At 27.7% G+C, this 20,872-nt stretch overlaps 1 protein-coding gene across 16 annotated transcripts in view; it reads left to right on the top strand.

Moving 5' to 3' along the window:
- LOC123267677 (titin homolog) overlaps nt 1-20,872 on the top strand; it is a 59,311-nt gene that overhangs the window by 27,262 nt on the left and 11,177 nt on the right. For all 16 annotated transcript variants that reach the window (XM_044732423.1, XM_044732437.1, XM_044732425.1 and 13 more), the window contains 17 exons: nt 570-1,052; nt 2,031-2,203; nt 2,304-2,409; nt 4,073-4,236; nt 4,391-4,612; nt 5,361-5,617; nt 5,755-6,189; nt 7,235-7,474; nt 7,850-7,982; nt 11,584-11,752; nt 12,353-12,398; nt 12,489-12,778; nt 13,678-13,806; nt 14,033-14,383; nt 15,216-15,402; nt 15,537-15,996; nt 19,111-19,273. In XM_044732423.1, coding sequence (XP_044588358.1) covers nt 570-1,052; nt 2,031-2,203; nt 2,304-2,409; nt 4,073-4,236; nt 4,391-4,612; nt 5,361-5,617; nt 5,755-6,189; nt 7,235-7,474; nt 7,850-7,982; nt 11,584-11,752; nt 12,353-12,398; nt 12,489-12,778; nt 13,678-13,806; nt 14,033-14,383; nt 15,216-15,402; nt 15,537-15,996; nt 19,111-19,273 — 4,008 coding nt within the window. The remainder of the gene's footprint in view (nt 1-569; nt 1,053-2,030; nt 2,204-2,303; nt 2,410-4,072; nt 4,237-4,390; nt 4,613-5,360; nt 5,618-5,754; nt 6,190-7,234; nt 7,475-7,849; nt 7,983-11,583; nt 11,753-12,352; nt 12,399-12,488; nt 12,779-13,677; nt 13,807-14,032; nt 14,384-15,215; nt 15,403-15,536; nt 15,997-19,110; nt 19,274-20,872) is intronic.

The raw sequence follows: 20,872 nt of genomic DNA, 5'->3' as shown, positions 1-20,872 counted from the left end.
ATATTTTTCATATATACATATGTATAATATATATATAAATATATAAAATATATGAAAAATTGATGTGGGTACTCGAATGAAAGGTCTCGAAGAATGTAATATCGAGATGAGTTTATATCTTTAAAAATGTCAATAATTCACAAGATACCCGGTCATTTCTTAATTATTGACGTTTTTGAAGATATAAGCTCATACCGATGTTACACTCATCAAGAGCTTTCATTTGAGTACCCACATGCATTTTTGATATATTTTTCATATATACATTTATATAATATATATAAATATACAAAATATATGAAAAATTGATGTGGGTACTCAAATGAAAGGTCTTGATGAGGGTAACATCGTAATGAGCTTATATATTTAAAAATGACAATGTACCTTGTCAATAATGAAATTTATTCCAATGCTACCATAATAATTTGTTACCACAGCTTGTCATATGTTGTCCTAACAAAAAAATTTTTCACCTTATATATAAAGCATAATAGTAAATAGTTGTGAGATAGTAATGAGAATAATTGTCAAGCATTATCTTTAATTAATTTTTTTTCCGGTCCAATAAGGTCGGGCGGCACAAAGCAGAAGTTGGCGTGGCAACAGTTACAACGATATTACAAGTACCGAAAAGGACACTGGAAGACCTCGTTTCTCTAGTTACTTGACAGATCACAGTGTACCGGTAGGTGGGACAATCGCACTCCAAGTCGAAGTCAAAGGAGTACCGCCACCCGACGTCACGTGGATGAGGGCTGACAAAAAAGGCAGCATTGCTGTTCCTAAAGCTCGAACTTTCGCCGACTCTGGTGTTTACACTTTAATTGTTCCTGATGCAACTGAGTATGAAACTGGTACCTATGTCTGCCGCGCGAGTAATTCTTATGGGCATGTTGATTCTACTGCGACTGTTGAAGTCGTGTCTGGATCTATGGGAGACGGTGGAAAACCCGCGATGTTCGTATCTAGGCCGCCTGATAAAGTTATTATTGTTGCTGTCGGAGAAGATGTTAGTGTGTCTTTCAGGACAAATGGGATTCCCAAACCTAAAGGTAGTTTTTTATGACTAGCTTAATATTTCATCACTAGTCAATTATTGTTTTATTAAATCTGCTATGAAAAAAAAAATTAACTTGATTTTTAACTTTTTTCCTCAGATTATATAAAAATATAAATTTTGCTTTATTAAATAATGACTGTTGTTAAATTGCACTCTCTCTTAACTATTGACATTTTTAAAAATATAAGCTCATCTCGATGTTACACTCATCAAGAGCTTTCATTTGAGTACCCACATGCATATTTGATATATTTATCATATATACATATATATAATATATATAAATATACAAAATATATGAAATATTGATGTGGGTACTCAAATGAAAGGTCTCGATGAGTGTAACATCAGAATGAGCTTATATCTTTAAAAATGTCAATTGTTCTCAAGATACAAGGTCATTTCTTAACCATTGACATTTTTAAAGATATAAGCTCATCACGATGTTACATTCATTAAGAGCTTTCATTTGAGTACCCACATGCATATTTGATATATTTTTTATATTTACATATATATAATATATATAAATATACAAAATATATGAAAAATTGATGTGGGTACTCAAATGAAAGGTCTCGATGAGTGTAACATCAGAATGAGCTTATATCTTTAAAAATGTCAATTGTTCTCAAGATACAAGGTCATTTCTTAACCATTGACATTTTTAAAGATATAAGCTCATCACGGTGTTACATTCATCAAGAGCTTTCCTTTGAGTACCCACATGCATATTTGATATATTTTTTATATATACATATATATAATATATATAAATATACAAAATATATGAAAAATTGATGTGGGTACTCAAATGAAAGGTCTCAATGAGTGTAATGTCGGGGTGAGCTTATATCTTTAAAAATGTCAATAGTTCACAAGATACAAGGTCATTTCTTAATTATGTATCTACAAAAGTAATGTATAACTTCTAACAGTTGTCTAAGTATATAATTTATGACTGTTGTAGTTATTTGGATGAAAGGACTAAGAGACATAACCAGCGGACCAAGATCTTACAAAGAGGGACACGATGATTACGTGAGACTGACACTGAAAAGAGCGTGCCCGTCAGACGAAGGGACCTATTGTATTCTTGTAAAAAATCGTTATGGATGTGATAGAAGTTTCTTCTCAGTTCAAGTAATTAATATCTTTTAATAAAGACAAACACGTTTATTGTATAACGAATATAAAAAAAAAAATATTATGAGCTGTGATGTAACGCTCGTTATTAATTTAGGTGAAACAGAGAGCAAGATCATTGACGCCTTCTCCAGATTGGGGTTCTGTCGACACTGACAGCTTGTTGGCCAACATCCACGACAAAGAGCGCTCGTATTTGAAACGTAAGACTCTAATTATTATTATTATTATTATATTTTAAGTAAAAAATATAAAAACACATAATATAACGAGCCGACTGTATACAATACCATGCTCCAATTCATGCTAGTTCAAATGAGTCTCATATCTAAAAATATTTTAAGAATATGAAAATTAAGTTAGCCGACATCTAAAAATTTTTGTATTTTTTTTTTATTGAAAAAAAAGTATTATTATAAAAATGTCAGTACTCTCGAATAAAATTTTCTATTGGTCGTTTATATTTCTTCTTTCTTAATATATTTGAAATTAGTTATGAGATGATGAGACAGTTATGTTAGTGAGATAAAATTGGTCTCCCTACTCTATAGTTATGTTTGAAGAACCGACTCAACTCTTCTTTATGAACACCCAAATTTAAAACCTGGTGTTACTTCCATCAACTTGGTACCTAATAAATTTTCCGGCAGGCTATTTTTATTTGTCCTCCTACTCTCTCAGGTTTTATTAACTAAAAAATTCCCGCCTCTTCATTTACATTTTACCTTGCAAAATTCACAAGAAACTTTGCTTTAGTTCTCAGTATGCCAGTTGGTGATTTTACTTATGTCAATTCGCAATGTTTGTTTACTTAATTGCTCTTTAAATTTGTTTTTATAGTTATTATTTTTAATAATAATTTTTTACAATGATCAGTTTTTAATTTTTGGATTAATTATAAGCCTAAATTATTAAAATTACCTAGCAAATAATTGACATCGCTTTATAATTTTTCGAAATGGGTAATTTTATCATTGGGTTAAATTTAATGTAATAAAATTATTGAATTAATATTTTTTCTGAAAATAGTTTTCTGGAATTTCCAGTGAGTTTACTTTGAAATTTTAATTGATTTAGAAATTACATTGTCAGCACTTTTTTGAAAAATTGTGTAGCAATGTCAATTATTAGGTCAGGTATTAGACTTATAAGTAATTCAAAATTTCCATTAAAATAACAATAATAATAATAATAATAATTTTCATTAAAAATAGTGTTTTTAAATAGACAATTATTAACTTAAATATAAAATAATAAATTGATAGTTGGCGATGAAAAATAATAAATAAAAAATTATAAAATAATAATAATAATAATAATAATAATAATAATAATAATGGATAATTTGGTGAAAAAAAATATTGAAAGTGATATCGAAGCTTTGGCATTAGAAAATCTTCGTTTATTATGGACTGAAAAAAATAAATATAATCAAATAACTAATTATTTAGATTTCTTAGTTGGTCATCAAGGTAAAAATTTACTCAAAGCCTTACAATATATTAAATATTTCAAATAAATAATGTTATTAAAAAATTAAATAATGGAAAATTGATTTTTATTTAAGTAAAAAAATACTAAAAGGTATTTTATTTTATTTAGGTAAAAGTTTACTCAAAGTCTGACAATACATTAAATATTTCAAATAAATAATATTAAAAAATAAAATAATGGAAAATAAAAAAATACTTAAAGGTATTTTATTTTATTTTATTTAGGTAAAAATTTACTTAAAGTCTGACAATAAATTAAATATTTCAAATAAATAATAATATTAAAAAATTAAATAATGAAATATTGATTTTCATTTAAGTAGAAAAAAAAAATTTTGGAATTTTTTAACTATTTACTTCTTAAAAAATTTAGAAGTTCCTGGGCCGATTTCAACTGAACCAGTGGTAATTGACGGTGGCCGTAATTGGTTAGCATTAACCTGGGGTAAAGCAGAGCAAAGAGGATCCGCACCTGTGGTGGCTTACCGCGTTGACGGGTGGCTTTTGGGAGGCGAAGGAGGCGCTAGATGGGTCGAGGTAGCAAGCTGTTAAATATATAATTTTAACTTTAATTTATTTACACAAAACAAAACATATGATAAAAATAATAATAATTTTGACTAGCATATTACGAGAATAAAGACACATTCACCTTGAATGAATGAGACATTAAAAAGTTTTTGTTTTTCAGCTTGGAGTAACTCCAATTAACGCGTTTGACGCGTTCAATTTGCGACCTGGCGAAGAATATAAATTCCGCATCACTCCCAGGAATCGTTATGGATGGGGTGAATCGGTGACTATGACCAATTCTGTCACTGTAAGAGAAGTTGTTAAATTTCCGGAGTTTACTAAAATACTTCCGGGGCAACTCAAAGCTTTGGAAAAAACTGTTTTAAGTTTGGACTGCGAAGTAAATTATTTTATTTTATTTGATTTTTTATAAATACAATTTAATAATAGTTTAATAAATATTTTAACACTAAAATTAAAAAAAAAAAAAAGAAATTTAATTTTTTTGAGGTACGTCCTTTTGGCTTAAGAAAAAAAAATTATTAAAGCCAAAAAAGCTCATAAAAAAAAATTTTAATTTTATTTTATGATTTTCTGCTTTAAAAATTTTGGGTATAAAAATTGAAAATTAAAAAAAAACTTGTTTATAAAAATTAACTGGATTCAATAATTTTTTAATTTTTTTAAAATTTTCAATTTTTATATTCAAAAATTTAAAATATTAAATTTTTTAAAAATAAAATTAAAATACTGTATATAATCCCAAATTATGCTCAGTGATACCTGTGGTGAAAAAAAATTTTAGATAGTAGCTAAAAAAATCTAGATTATATTGCGTGATATCTGGATTATACTCATTGTTATCTGGATTATACTAGCTATTATCTGAAATTTTTTTTCATTCAGTATAATCTGGGATGATATCCAGTGTCATCTTGTTCTTTCCGTGTAGCTTTTTTTTTTTGAAGCCAAAAGAGCGTAAGTCCAAAAAAATTTTTTTTTTATTTTTTCTCACATATTTTACCAATTAATTAGAAAAAAAAAATTTTTTTTATACGCTCTACAGAACCGAAAGGGCGTATAAATTGAGATATGCCCTTTTAGCATTACTAACGCGATATAAGAATAAAAATGAATAAAATTTTTAGGTAAGCAGTGACTCATTAGCGCACGTTAAATGGTATCGTGACACAACAGAGATAGAAAATGGTCAAGACTCAAGGTTTACAACTTATTTCAACGGTACCAAGTGTACACTGATGATTGGTAACATATCAGAAAATGATTCAGGGCGATATGTATGTGAGGCTACTAATGCAGCAGGAAGAGTGTCTACGTTTGCGCGGGTACAAGTTGTTGAGGATCCTAAAATTGTTGAGGCTGATTTGAAACTTCGTAAAATGAGGTAATATTTTATTGATTAATAAAAAAAAAAATTTTTAATAATTTCCTGAGTGCTAAAATAATTTTTCTTCTTATAAAATAAATTTTTTTCATAATAATTCAGTATAATTTTTTAATTAATAATTTTTTCTATAACAGATCATCAGACGTAGCAAATGAAGAGCGACCACCTGAATTCACAATGAGACTCCGGGACAGGCGAGTCCAAGCAACCTATCCAGTGAGATTGACATGTCAAGTGACAGGATATCCCGAGCCAGAAGTAACCTGGTACAAGTATCGCGAGGAACTTTACTCCCAAGAGAATATATCAATTTGGAATGACGAGGCTCACTTTCACACACTGGAAATAAATCGATCAACGATTGATGACTCTGGTATTTACATGGCACGCGCTAAAAATATTTATGGATCTGTATCTTGTCGTTGTCATTTAACTGTTGACAAGGGAATTCGTGCCTACATTGCTCCTGAATTCCTACGTCATCTCGACTCTATTTACACTGTCAAAGCTGGCGGCGAGCTGCGTATGACCGCGCAAATAGAAGCTTATCCCACTGTTGGAGTTACTTGGTAATTAATAATTATTAATTATGTGGTAATTAGATAAAACTAGCAATATTGCAGTCACTACGTGACTGCCGTGACTTGTGAACTATAAATAAAATTTTTCATTAATTAAATAATGAATTTTGTTAAATTGCACTGTACTTTCTTAACTATTGACTTTTTTAAAGATATAAGCTCATCCTGATGTTACACTCATCAAGACCTTTCATTTGAATACCCACATCCATTTTTCATATATTTTTCATAAATACATATATATAAAATATATGAAAAATTGATGTGGGTACTCAAATAAAAGGTCACAATGAGTATAATGTCGGGAAGAGCTTATATCTTTAAAAATGTCAATAATTCATAAGATACAGGGTCATTTCTTAATTATTGACATTTTTAAAGATATAAGCTCATCCCGATGTTACATTCACCAAGAGCTTCTATTTGATTACCCACATGCATTTTTGATATATTTTTCATATATACATATTTATAAATATACAAAGTATATGAAAAATTGATGTGGGTACTCAAATGAAAGGTCTCGATGAGTGTAATATCGGGATGAGCTTATATCTTTAAAAATGTCAATAGTTTACAAGATACAAGGTCATTTCTTAATTATTGACATTTGTAAAGATATAAGCTCATCCCGATGTTACACTCGCCGAGACCTTTCATTTGAATACCCACATCAATTTTTCATATATTTTGTATATTTATGCACATTATATATATATATATATATATATATATATATATATATATATGTATATATATATATATATATATATATATATATATATATATATATATATATGTATATATGAAAAATATATCAAATATTCATGTGGGTAGTCAAATGAAAGGTCTCAATGAATGTAACATCGGGATGAGCTTATATCTTAAAAAATGCAGCCTAAATACTTATCATAGTAAATGAACTATTTTTATCATATGAATATCTTGGAAAAAAAATTCTTCTTATTCTCTCAACAATATATATGAATTATTAATATAAATTAATTTAAATATAATTTATTATTAATAATAGGCACCGAGACGGTCATCGCCTGCGTCCGAGCCGCGACGTGGTAATGACTTTGAACCACGATGGATCCGTTGAACTTGACTTGGCTCACGTGACACCTAGGGACGCCGGATTGTATTGTTGCACTGCTACCAATGAAGTTGGTCAAGCCGAGACAACAACTCGCGTGACAGTACTTGATAATGATGATATTAAAAGCAGTGATATTAATCAATCAGCCGCCGATGAGTCATTAGACATACCGTAAGCTGTTTAAATTTTATTAATTATTCAAGAATAATCTTCACAAATATTTTCTTGAATCAAGAAATTTTTTTCTCTTCTCAATAATTTATTTTTTCTATTAAAAAGAAACTCAAAAATAAAACCTCATCAATCACTAAATCAACTAATTAATTAATAATTAACTAATTAATTAATAATTAACTAATTAATTAATAATTAACTAATTAATTAATAATTAACTAATTAATTAATAATTAACTAATTAATTAATAATTAACTAATTAATTAATAATTAACTAATTAATTAATAATTAACTAATTAATTAATAATTAACTAATTAATTAATAATTAACTAATTAATTGATAATTAACTAATTAATTAATAATTCCAGCTACTCAAAAGAGCCAGTATTCGTAACGAAGCCGCTCTCAACAGAAGCATTTGAAGGTGACACAGTGATAATATCATGCGAAGTCGTCGGAGATCCAAAACCGGAAGTCATCTGGCTCCGCGATTTTCTACGGGTAAGATAAGTATAATATTTCCACTACCATTAATGGATGTGTTTGTCAACTCAATAAACTAACAGCATAGCACTAAGCGTCATATCAGGAATCAGTGAATAACGGCGAAGTGATGCACAACCTCAAGTGTTTCTTCATTTCCTACATTTCCAACATCTTCTTTAGCAAATTTAAAAAAAAAAAAAAAAAAAAAACTAGCACACAGCAATAAAAAAAAAAGACATAGATATATATTGCAAAGATCTTAATCTTAAATCATGTTAAGTAATTTACCAGATTTAAATTTCTAAACACGCCTTAGGCCGGTTGGTTGGTTGGTATATCTCAGATGATAGACGCCAATAAAATGACGTGTCCTCTTGGCCATGTAGGTCAAGGTATCGAATCAAACATTGCTAACATTATGTCCATACACGGATTATAAGTGCAATTTCTTCATGTCTATTTGTAATAATGAACGAGCTTGTTGATGTTAATGTAATGGTAATAACACGGGATAGTACGTTAATCAATCCAAGATATAAAGATTGTATTGATCTATTGTCTGACATTGAGCTGAAGTGATTTTTAACACTTTGTCCAGAGTAAGAGTCCCTTTTTACTTGCTTTTATTCTATTGAGTAACTTCTACTGAGAAAGTGATGGGAGAATTAGCTTCATTTAAGCTTAACTAGATCAATAGTCAATAGTATAGCAGTAATGTTTATGAGTGACCAATCACTGGACTAAGTGTAAGTACAAGTGGGGACTTGCGACCTCATGACTCTTGGTTTAGTTGTTCTCCCGCACCTGGCGCCTTCTTTACCATCAACGCGTTCAGTATCAGGTCGCTTAGTATCGAAGCATTACTCCGTCGAGTCAAGTTTGTAGTTTATAATTTATAGTTTAAAGTTTCTATCGTTTTTTGTTATCGTAAGTCTTTTTTAAATTATACTTTAGTTGCTTGCTAAACTATTAATTATCGCTTGGTAATTTTTTTTACAATACACATAACAATCATAAGTTTTATAATTGATATAATGGATTTATAATAATAAGTATGATCTATTCAAGTCAAATTTAAATAGTGAGTGATTGATTGTTTGTTATTGTTTATGTTGTGTCACTTGGTTTTTTATTTTTAAAATAGCTGAGATAAATATGAGCTTAGATTATATTATTTCAAATTGAAATAATATAATAAGAATGAGTAGATTGTACAACTGAGTTAAGAAGACATATTAGGAGAATCTTATTTAATTTCTTTATTTATTTTTTTTTTATAATAATTTAACAGGCAAGTCGCGTGCGCGACTTGATAAAGTTACCGTAGAAAAAAAACCGACAGACATGATCGTTGATCGTTGCAAGCAGTGCATTGAGTGCCCGTATGATAAAATCTTTAGTAAATAAATTCAATGTGATAGCTCTCACCTTGAGGCTAATAATTTGTCAAAATGATCAAGATATGCTTAAGAGGGTGTACTGGAAAGAATTACTAATTGAAAAAATTATTTTTGATAATAATGATAATTACTAGCAACCTTGCATTTTGTTAAATTTTTGTAATTTTGTTAAATTACAGTGTAATTTCTTAACTATTGACGTTTTTAAAGATATAAGCTCATCCTGATGTTATACTCCTCAAGAGCTTTCATTTGAGTACTCACATGCATTTTTATATATTTTTCATATATACATACATATAAAATATATAAATATATGAAAAATTGATGTGGGTACTCAAATAAAAGGTCTCGATGAGTGTAACATCGGGATGAGCTTATATCTTTAAAAATGTCAATAGTTCACAAGATACAAGGTTATATCTTGATTATTGACATTTTTAAAGATATAAGCTCATTCCGATGTTACACTCATCAAAAGCTTTCATTTGAGTACCTACTTGCATTTTTAGTATATTTTCCATATATACATATACATAATATATATAAATATATGAAAAATTGATGTGAGTACTCAAATGAAAGGTCTCGATGAGGGTAACATCAGGATGAGCTTATATCTTTAAAAATGTCAATAGTTCATAAGATACAAGGTCATTTTTTAATTATTGACATTTTTAAAGATATAAGCTCATCCCGATGATACATTCATCAAGAGCTTTCATTTGAGTACCCACATGCATTTTTGATATATTTTTCATATATACATATTACATATATATAATATATATAAATATATGAAAAATTGATGTGGGTACTCAAATAAAAGGTCTCGATGAGTGTAACATCGGGATGAGCTTATATCTTTAAAAATGTCAATAGTTCACAAGATACAAGGTTATATCTTGATTATTGACATTTTTAAAGATATAAGCTCATTCCGATGTTACACTCATCAAAAGCTTTCATTTGAGTACCTACTTGCATTTTTAGTATATTTTCCATATATACATATACATAATAAATATAAATATATGAAAAATTGATGTGAGTACTCAAATGAAAGGTCTCGATGAGGGTAACATCAGGATGAGCTTATATCTTTAAAAATGTCAATATTTCACAAGATACAAGGTCATTTTTTAATTATTGACATTTTTAAAGATATAAGCTCATCCCGATGATACATTTATCAAGAGCTTTCATTTGAATACCCACATGCATTTTTCGTATATTTTTCATATATACATATTACATATATATAATATATATAAATATATGAAAAATTGATGTGGGTACTCAAATAAAAGGTCTCGATGAGTGTAACATCGGGATGAGCTTATATTTTTAAAAATGTCAATAGTTCACAAGATACAAGGTCATTTCATAACTCTATATCTAGAAATACACTGGCCACAAAATTTCGCTTATTCTCTTAACAATATGGATAAGTAAATTAAATTTATTACTCAATCAATGTAATATATTTGTTTACACTATAGAATATCTTATAATTTATTATTAAACGCACTTAGAAGATTATATCTTGGAAAATATATTTCTTCTTTACTTTTTAATCTCAGTATTTGATCTCGTAAACATAAAACAGTCTTTGATAGTTGCGATTATCAATCGTGTGGTCAAAATAAGCGAATAAAATATTTTTTTTTTTAGTTTAATTTAATACCTGACAGGGAGATTGATAGAGATAAATAAAAGCAAAGATAAAATAAAAAGAGATGGATTTTATCCACTCAGAAAACTGTCAACCATATAGGGAGCGAAAGTTTTATACCTTGTGGTTAAATCTCTAGTTTGTATATTTATATATAAGGAGTTATTATATGTAAGTGTAAGAGATTTAATATTAATGTTTAATGCTGAGTAAACAAGATCATTGTCTTTTCTTCTTAACAACTCAACAATCGTTTCAATTAATAAATTGCAAGCGGCGACTTTATATACATATTATCTTCTTAATATGTCTTTAGCGGATCGTGATCATGCATATTTGTCTTAAGTAATTAATTTATGCAAAAATTTATCAATACCAGGACTAATATGTCCATAGGATATAAATAATATTTTAAATCGATAAATCAACGCCTCAGGTATCCTTGTTTGTCTTTAAAAAGATATTTTAAATAATATTTATTATTTACCCACATGCAAGGTTGCTAATTATTATTATTTTTTTTTCTTTTTATTAATTCTAGCCGGATTACTACAAAGACGCTCCGCATTTCCGAAGAGTTGGAGCTGGACCGCAGTATCGTCTTGAAATTCCCTACGCAAAATTAGACTTCACTGGTACTTATTCAATAATTGCTAAAAATTGTCATGGAGAAGCTAAAGCCGTAATTTCACTACAAATTTACGCTCGAGGTAATAATTATCATAATAATTAACTAATTAAGGAAGTTCGAGCGTAACTAATGAGTCAAAATAATGTTAAATTTTTTTTTTTAATTCTAGTCTTCCCGATATTTGTCAAAATTCTTTATTTTAATTTAAAATAATTTAAACAATTTAATAATTGATGATTTTTACTTATTTAATTAATTTTTACTTATAAATTTGACTTTAAATATTTCAAAAATTATATCGGTAATGTATTATTATTAAATTGTTTTTATATTTTGCAATAATCCAAAATTCTTGTGTACAGTTTTTTATCCGTTAAAGTTGGGAGGTTAATATTGAAACAAATAATTAAAGTCTCGACAAAAGCTTATCTGCCATAAGAGCCCGTGCATAAGGAGATAAAATATTTGATTTTTAAAATTTAATATCTAAGTTACTAAACGGTAAATCTTTTTAAAATTTTGGGATTAGATTAAGTGATGTATTTATTTATGCGTATACTTAATTTCAAAGCTCAAATTTAATAATTATTTTTTACATTAGATTCGCTCGAACCTCCTTAAATTATATATTGATGATGATGATTTTTTTTATTAATTAAAAATTTTTTGGGACGTTTAGGCCAAGGAAAAGAGGACAGCGGTATGGAATCAACAATAAAACACGGGTAGAGATACTCATTAGTTTCACAACTTATGTTAACATTGATGACTAATGATTAAAGATGATGAGCAAACGTATATTTGTTTGTCTGTAGTAATGTCCAGACCTTGCCGGTGATTAAGCGGCCGCTTCGAGACTTGAGATGTTGTGACGGCGACGCCATCACCTTGGTGTGCAAGCTCCACGCGAAACCGGAACCAGACATCAGATGGGAGAAAGGAGGAAAACTCTTGCCTCTTGGGGGTGATTTTGCAACTGACTTTGATGGAGAGACTGCCAGGCTCAGTATTCAGCATGTTTATCCGGAAGATGAGGGAGAGTACACCTGTGTTGCTTACAATGAGTTGGGAAAAGCTTACACCTCCGCTTGTGTAATAGTAGACGGTAAAAAGTTATTTTATTAATCTTTAGATACATAATTAAGAAATTACCTTGTATCTTGTGAACTATTGACATTTTTAAAGATATAAGCTCATCTCGATGTTACGCTCATTGAGACCTTTCATTTGAATACCCACATCATTTTTTCATATATTTTGTATATTTATATATATTATATATATGTATATATGAAAAATATATCAAAAAAGCATGTGGGTATTCAAATGAAAGGTCTTGATGAGTGTAACATCGGGATGAGCTTATATCTTTAAAAATGTAAATAATTAAGAAATGACCATGTATCTTGTGAACTATGGACATTTTTAAAGATATAAGGTCACCCCGACATTACACGCATTAAGACCTTTCATTTGAGTACCCATATCAATTTTTCATATATTTTGTATATTTACGTAGTATATATATGTATATATGAAAAATATATCAAAAATGCATGTGGGTACTTAAATGAAAGGTCTTGATGAGTATAACATCGGGATGAGCTTATATCTTAAAAAATGTTAATATTTCACAAGACAAAAGGTCATTTCTTAATTATTGACGTTTTTTCAGATATAAGCTCATTGCGATGTTACACTCATCAAGAGCTTTCATTTGAGTACCCACATGCATTTTTTGATATATTTTTCATATATACATATATACATATACATAATATATATAAATATATGAAAAATTGATGTGAGTACTCAAATGAAAGGTCTTGATGAGTGTAACATCGGGATGAGCTTATATCTTTAAAAATGTAAATAATTCACAAGATACAAGGTCATTTCTTAATAATGTATCTAGAGATAAAGCATTTCTGAATGCAAAAGTGTAAAATTTGTAAGATTAATTTTATTTAAAAAAATTATTATATTATAAAATTTTAAATCCAGTACCTGAAGGTAAGGAAACTGCGTTGAGCAGAAGTCTAATAAAACCTCCAGGTTTTCTGTCAGCAAACTCGACGCCTATATCAACACCACGATCAACTCCAGTGAGAAGTCTCTCACCTTCGTGTTGCAGTAAGTAAAAATATAAACAAGTTTATTTAAATAACAATCTTATATTCTATATACGTTTACCATATTTAAATTGATGGTTAGCTTAGTGTCGAAGTAACTCGAAAACATGGATCTTTATTATTATTTTATTTTATTATTAAATTTTATAGCCTAAAAAATTTTCACACATTTTCTTCTAAATCTTCCAAGTTATATCATACATATGTTTATTGTAATTTATTGTCAGAGCGTGAAGTAAAACCAGTTACAAAGACAGCTCGTGGATATACGGGTGGAAGACGACCACGAATGCCCACCAGTCCTAAATTCTACGCCGTACCTCACAACAAAGTTGCCGAAGAAGGTGAAACGGTGAGGTTCCAGTGTGCTATTGCCGGACATCCTGTGCCTTGGGTTACTTGGGACAAAGACGGAATTTCCATTACGCCAACTGCGAGAATCTCTTTAAAGGAAAGTGATGACGTAAGAATTTTGGAAATAACGGAAATTACTCATGAAGATGCGGGACTCTATCGAGTTACTTTGGAAAATGATGTCGGAAGAACTGAAGCTACTGCGCGGTTGGAAATAATTAAAGGTAATTTTTAATGATTTTGACTTGTTAATTTGCAATTTACTTACTTAACTATTGACATTTTTAAAGATATAAGCTCATCCCGATGTTACACTCATCAAGAGCTTTCATTTGAGTACCCACATGCATTTTTTATATATTTTTCATATATACATATATATAATATATATAAATATATGAAAAATTGATGTGGGTACTCAAATGAAAGGTCTCAATGAGTCTAATGTCAGGGTGAGCTTATATCTTTAAAAATATCATTAATTGACAAGATAGCAATGTAAGTTCTTAATTATTGACATTTTTAAAGATATAAGCTCATCCCGATGTTATACTCATCAAGAGCTTTCATTAGAGTACCCACACGCATTTTTGATATATTTTTCATATATACATATATATAATATACATAAATATAAAAAATATATGAAAAATTGATGTGGGTATTCAAATAAAAGGTCTCGACGAGTGTAACATCGGAATGAGCTTATATCTTAAAAAATGTCAATATTTCACAAGATAAAAGGTCATTTCTTAATTATTGGCATTTTTAAAGATATAAGCTCATGACGATGTTACACTTATCAAGAGCTTTCATTTGAATACCCACATGCATTTTTTATATATTTTTCATATAAACATATATATATAAAGTATATGAAAAATTGCTGTGGGTACTCAAATGAAAGGTCTCGATTAGTGTAACATCGGGATGAGCTTATATCTTTAAAAATGTTAATAGTTGACAAGATACAAGGTCATTTCTTAATTATGTATCTAGAAATAGAGCATTTTTGCTGTATAAATATATATTAAAATAGCTTTCATAAAAAAACAGGTCGTCGTAGTTCCATTTCAAGACCAATCCGTACCAGGAGTGCATCACCAAGGACTTATTCTATTTACGGTGGAAGAAATCCAAGTCCTACACCGAGATCCGATAGTCGATTACAGCCTCCACGAATTAGTGACAACTATTCAGGAGGAAGAGGAACGAGTCCTACGCTTCCTCGATGGCATTATAGGTGAACCAGTTAATCAACGACTTATAAATATATAATATACGAAATAATATTATTGAATTAATTTTTATTCAAATTACGTGTTATCAATTTTATTTCCTTATTTATAAAAGTATAATCATGTTGATGATTTATAGGAATGGTAATGCTGTCAATGACGAAAAAATAAACGCTAAGACAAGTTCTACGGAACTTAACAAACCTCGTAGTTCTTCAGTACCAAGGCATTGCAAAATGGAACGTGAAAAATCAAATGTTAAACAAGTTTCTGAATCTCCGATAAAGAATAGAAAAACTCGACCATCCCAACATGTCACTTCTCCAACTCAGTCTTCAGCCAGAAAAACTTCAATACCAGTGAGACGAAAGTCTTCTGTAAAGCTGAATAGCAATAAACAAGATAAAATTGATTCTAAAGACAAAGAAAAAAATTGTAATTCTAAGGACAAAAATTTGAAGAAGAAAGTTAAGGAAGAGCTTAAGTCGCCGGTGATCTTGACTGTTCCAGCGGATATTATTGCGTTGAGAGGTGCTAAAGTTATGCTTTTGGCTACTTATGATGGCTATCCTAGACCAACTGTTAGATGGCTGAGAAAGGTAAGTTATTTTGATCTGTAATTTTATCAGTAATTTTGTAAGAGCTAGTGAAGAGATATTTTTAATTAAAAGAAAATTATCCGAGATTTTGATGTTTATTTTTATTTAAGGAAATTTTATAAAGAATATTAAAAAAAACAATGGTAATTTTTACTATAAATATAGAAAAAATTAAAAATTTGAAGTAGAGTAGGGTAATATGGACTTAATTAAACTATACTTAATATATTGAATAAAATTTGAGATTAATAATCATCATCTATTAAGAAATGACCTTGTATCTTGTGAACTATTGACATTTTTAAAGATATAAGCTCATTCCGATGTTACACTCATCAAGACCTTTCATTTGAGTACCCACATCGATTTTTCATATATTTTATATATTTATGTATATTATATATATGTATATATGAAAAATATATCAAAAATGCATGTGGGTACTCAAATGAAAGCTCTTGATGAGTGTAACATCAGGATGAGCTTATATCTTTAAAAATGTCAACAATTAAGAACTGACATTGCTATCTTGTCAACTATTGACATTTTTAAAGATATAAGCTCATCTCGATATTACACTCATTAAGACCTTTCATTTGAGTACCTACATCAATTTTTCATATATTTTATATATTTATATATATTATATTTATGTTTGTATGAAAAATATATGAAAAATTGATGTGGGTACTCAAATGAAAGCTCTTGATGAGTAGAACATCGGGATGAGCTTATATCTTTAAAAACGTCAATAGTTGAGAAAATACAGCGCAATTTAACAAAAGACAAATTTTAATTTGTACTTTTTCAGAGTTTCATATGGATTTTTAAGATAGTTAATTTATTATGATGTTGTCGGAATTGTTACGGATTCGAATTTTAAGCTTATGTATTTTTTGTGATGGTTAATTTTTTATACTAATTTTTTAGAGGAGTTTTGAATAGTTCTACACTGAAAAAAAAAATTAACAAATCCAGAAAGAATTTTTAAACCAAGATAATAATTTTGAAGAGTTTCATTTGAAAAATTCTTGAATCAAATATAAATATAAATATATTTTTTTTGTGTATAAATTTATTTAATTAAATTATTTATAATTGATCCTGCTATAGCAACAATCTTTTTAAAATTTACCATTTTTTGTCTATACTTTCACGAAATTAAATTAAAAATAATAATTAACGAAAAAATTGTTAATTAAATTAAATATTACAGATTTTATTACAAATAATCTTCACTAAAATTTTGTTTGATATTTTCTTAAGTCATAGAATAAAAAATTGATCTAGTTAACAATACCAAAAATTGACCCAGTAGTATTATTTACTTAATTGTAAAGATAAATTGATTTATTGAAAAAGATAAGAATTGTATAAATTGTAATTGAATGCTTCACAGTCGGCCGAGTAAAGAACTTAAAACTTTGTCTAAAAATAATATTTAACCATATGTGAAAAAAATAATATTTACAGACTAATGGCATTTTGATAACGATAACAAACAGTACTGTTTCTTACACACGAGTTCAGTAGTTGAGTGTCTTATCTCTTTATTGCTTCATTGCTTGATCACCGCAATACAAGTGAGCCGGATGAATCGACCACACTGTTAATATTATTATGTATCAAGTATAACAAGAAATCATTTGTGTTTTACTAGTTTTACTCACCAGATCTATCACTCAAGATCTGTTAATTAAAAGAAGCGCGTGTGAAAATTTTTTAAATAATTTCAATCAATTTAAAATAAAGTCATACCAGAAACAATATTTCAATAGTGAATTAAAGAAAAAAAAGTGTCATTTAAATTTTATATCAAAGCTTAATAAATCACAATTTTTATTTACGTAATACAAATAAATTCCTTGTAAGTGAGCACTCAATAAGATAAATAATTAATTTTTAATCGTGAAACTACCCCGCGTGATAAATAACTTCACGAACGTATAATTTTACTTTTCACGAGACGTGTGCAATCAAGTGACGTGAACAAACAATTAAATAATAAACAACAAATAAAAAATAATAAACATCCGACATTCTTTTATTGTTTTATTTATCTCGGGAAAATTAAAACTTTACCAATTTTTTCATTTCTTTTTTTTATCAATTTTCAAACAATTATTTAATAATAATAATAATAATAATAATAATAATAATAATAATAATAATAATAATAATAATAATAATAATTTATTGCTAGAAAATGAATTTTTAATTCATACATTTAAATATCTAATCGAAAAAATATTTATGTACAAAAAAATTTAATTTGTAATGATTGCTCAATGTACTTTTTTATTAATAGTTTTTTTAATGTGATGATTAATCGAGCCACTGACATTTTAATCAATTAAATTCTCGTAAACTTATTCAATTACATTTATTTAAAAAAAATTATATGTCTATGTTATAAAATTTAATGACTCACTGACTAATGCTATAAAAATTACTATTTATTATTATTATTTTGATATTAGAGAATTTTTCAATTACTTAATTTATCTTCATATTTATTTTTAATTAATTTTAAATTACAAAAAAATTAATTTAAAATTTTGGCGCCATAAAAAGCGCGCTTTTTTATAATTTGACGATTCTAAAACTTAACCTCGTTAGAATTTTAATAATATTTTGAAACAAATTAAAATATTTAATAAATTAATTAAAAAAAAAAAATGTGTAGTTATAATTTTGCCATTTTATAGATTTTAAAAATAATTATTTAAAGTTGTAATTAATTATAAGTAACATAGAATTTTTAAAATAAATTTTGAGGTGAGAATTATAATTCAAAATGGCGGACATATTTCACTTAAGGCCGAATAAAAATGGCTAGAATTTAAACACATTTATTAATTTTAACAAAATAATTAGTCTAAAATTTTTAAATATTAAAAAATTAGAAATTTTTAAATAAAAAAATCAATTGTTTTTGAATTGTCAATTTTATCTTATTACGCCGATAATTAACTTATTTGCGTTTTAATGATTAAAAAAAACATTTATTTAAAATTGTGTCAAAATGCCCGGATAAAAAAATATCGTACAGCAATAAATAACAATAATTAACAAAAACGCTAGATATTTAATTAAAATGAATTTAAATTTCAGGGTCGTGATGTGACATTGGATGATAAAACCGAAATTGAAACCAGCGCAGGTCTCACCTGTCTGACCTTGCTAAATGTGACGACCGAGGAGGCAGGAAAATACGAGGTGTTTATTGAAAATAAACTGGGAAAAGATTCGCGACACGTCAACGTCACTGTCGAAGGTATTAAATTCATTTATCTGTATACATTTACATATAGGTAAATTTATACGTACAAGACATGTGAAGAAATATCTTCCTCGAAGCCATCGTTTTCATTCCATACGTCAAATAAAGAACCATTTCATAATCAATGTACAGAACATACGTCAAAACCCTGCGGTGTTTGTACTTTCTCTAAAATATTTACGCTTTAAATAAAATATGTTCATTAAAATTAAGTTAGCTGACATCTAAAATTTTTTAGAATTTTTTTTTTCATTCAAAAAATTATTATAAAAAAATAAAAAGAAATTTCATTTGTAAAAAACTGTAAAAGCAATTTAAAAAAAATTTTTTTTTTTAATTTAATTAATGAAAAAAAAAAATTAAAAACGTCTAAAAATTTTTTTTATTGAAAAAATTGTTACAAAAAAATAAAAAAACAATTTTTATTCATTAAAAACTTAAAAAACTATAAGTGCGATTAAAAAAAAATTTTTTTTTTTTAATTTAATTCATGAAAAAAAATCAAGAAATTAAAAACGTCGGCTAACTTAATTTTCATAATATATTAATGCGCTAGATGATTCCAAAGTCCGTGAAGATAATTTGTAATCAAGACGAGTTTAATTGTACTGGACTTATTGTGTGTAAAAGCTAGATTTAGTTGTACGCGTCTAAATCCAGTTCCTAGTACGCAAGTTTGCGTCTAGCCGGCGACCATGTGGCTCCGATGACAAAAACCTTCTCTCTTTTTATCCAGTCTTGTGTCTTATCCGGCTCGGAGCACATCTCTCCCTCTCATCCTGGTTTTTAATAAAAACGTGCCGGTACGAATTATACGCATATGCGTGCTCAACTCTCCGTGGCCTCAAGGCTCCCTAGTTTACTTTTCTAAGGCTTATTCGCAGTTTACTCGCGAGTCTTCTCTAAAAAACAGCTGCGGGTTACGATTTTTATTTTGTTAATTTTTCAATACTCCTTCAGCTTGTTATTGTCGGTTACGCGTGCTCATTAACTCGATTCGTCGCTCCAATTGCTTAATTTTATTTCGGTTTTATTGAGATATTTAAATATTTAAGTGTTTAAATTATACGAAAGGCATCGGATAATTTTTTTTTTTAAGGTAAAATCTTCATAAGAAATTTTTAATTTAAAAAATCACTAAATTATTGAAAACTAACTTTACTTTAAAATTTAGTTAATTACTTACGATATTAATAAAATTTTTTTTTTTTTTTTTTTTTTTTTTTTTTAATTGTCATGATTTAAGAAAATTAATAGCGAAAAATATAAAATATACGAATATATGAAAAAAATATAATCTTCATTTATGAAATTCAGTTGACTTATAAAAAAAAATGTGCATTTATAATTTATTTGCATTATTGACGTGGATTTGAAAATGTATTATAAAATATTTCTTCTTTAAAATAATTTATACCGTATTTCTTCTTTAAAACAATTTTTTTTAATATTTTTTTTAGATCAATATACAATAATAAAGTTAAATTAAAAAAACTAAATTACACTCATCGAGACCTTTCATTTGAGTACCCACATCAATTTTTCATATATTTTATATATTTATGTATATTATATATATATATATATATATAT

Source organism: Cotesia glomerata, linkage group LG6 (assembly GCF_020080835.1).
Source record: "Cotesia glomerata isolate CgM1 linkage group LG6, MPM_Cglom_v2.3, whole genome shotgun sequence".
In the NCBI taxonomy this organism is placed as follows: domain Eukaryota; kingdom Metazoa; phylum Arthropoda; class Insecta; order Hymenoptera; family Braconidae; genus Cotesia; species Cotesia glomerata.
The sequence above is the reverse complement of the archived record's forward strand: the minus strand, read 5'-3'. Positions and strand labels throughout refer to the sequence as shown.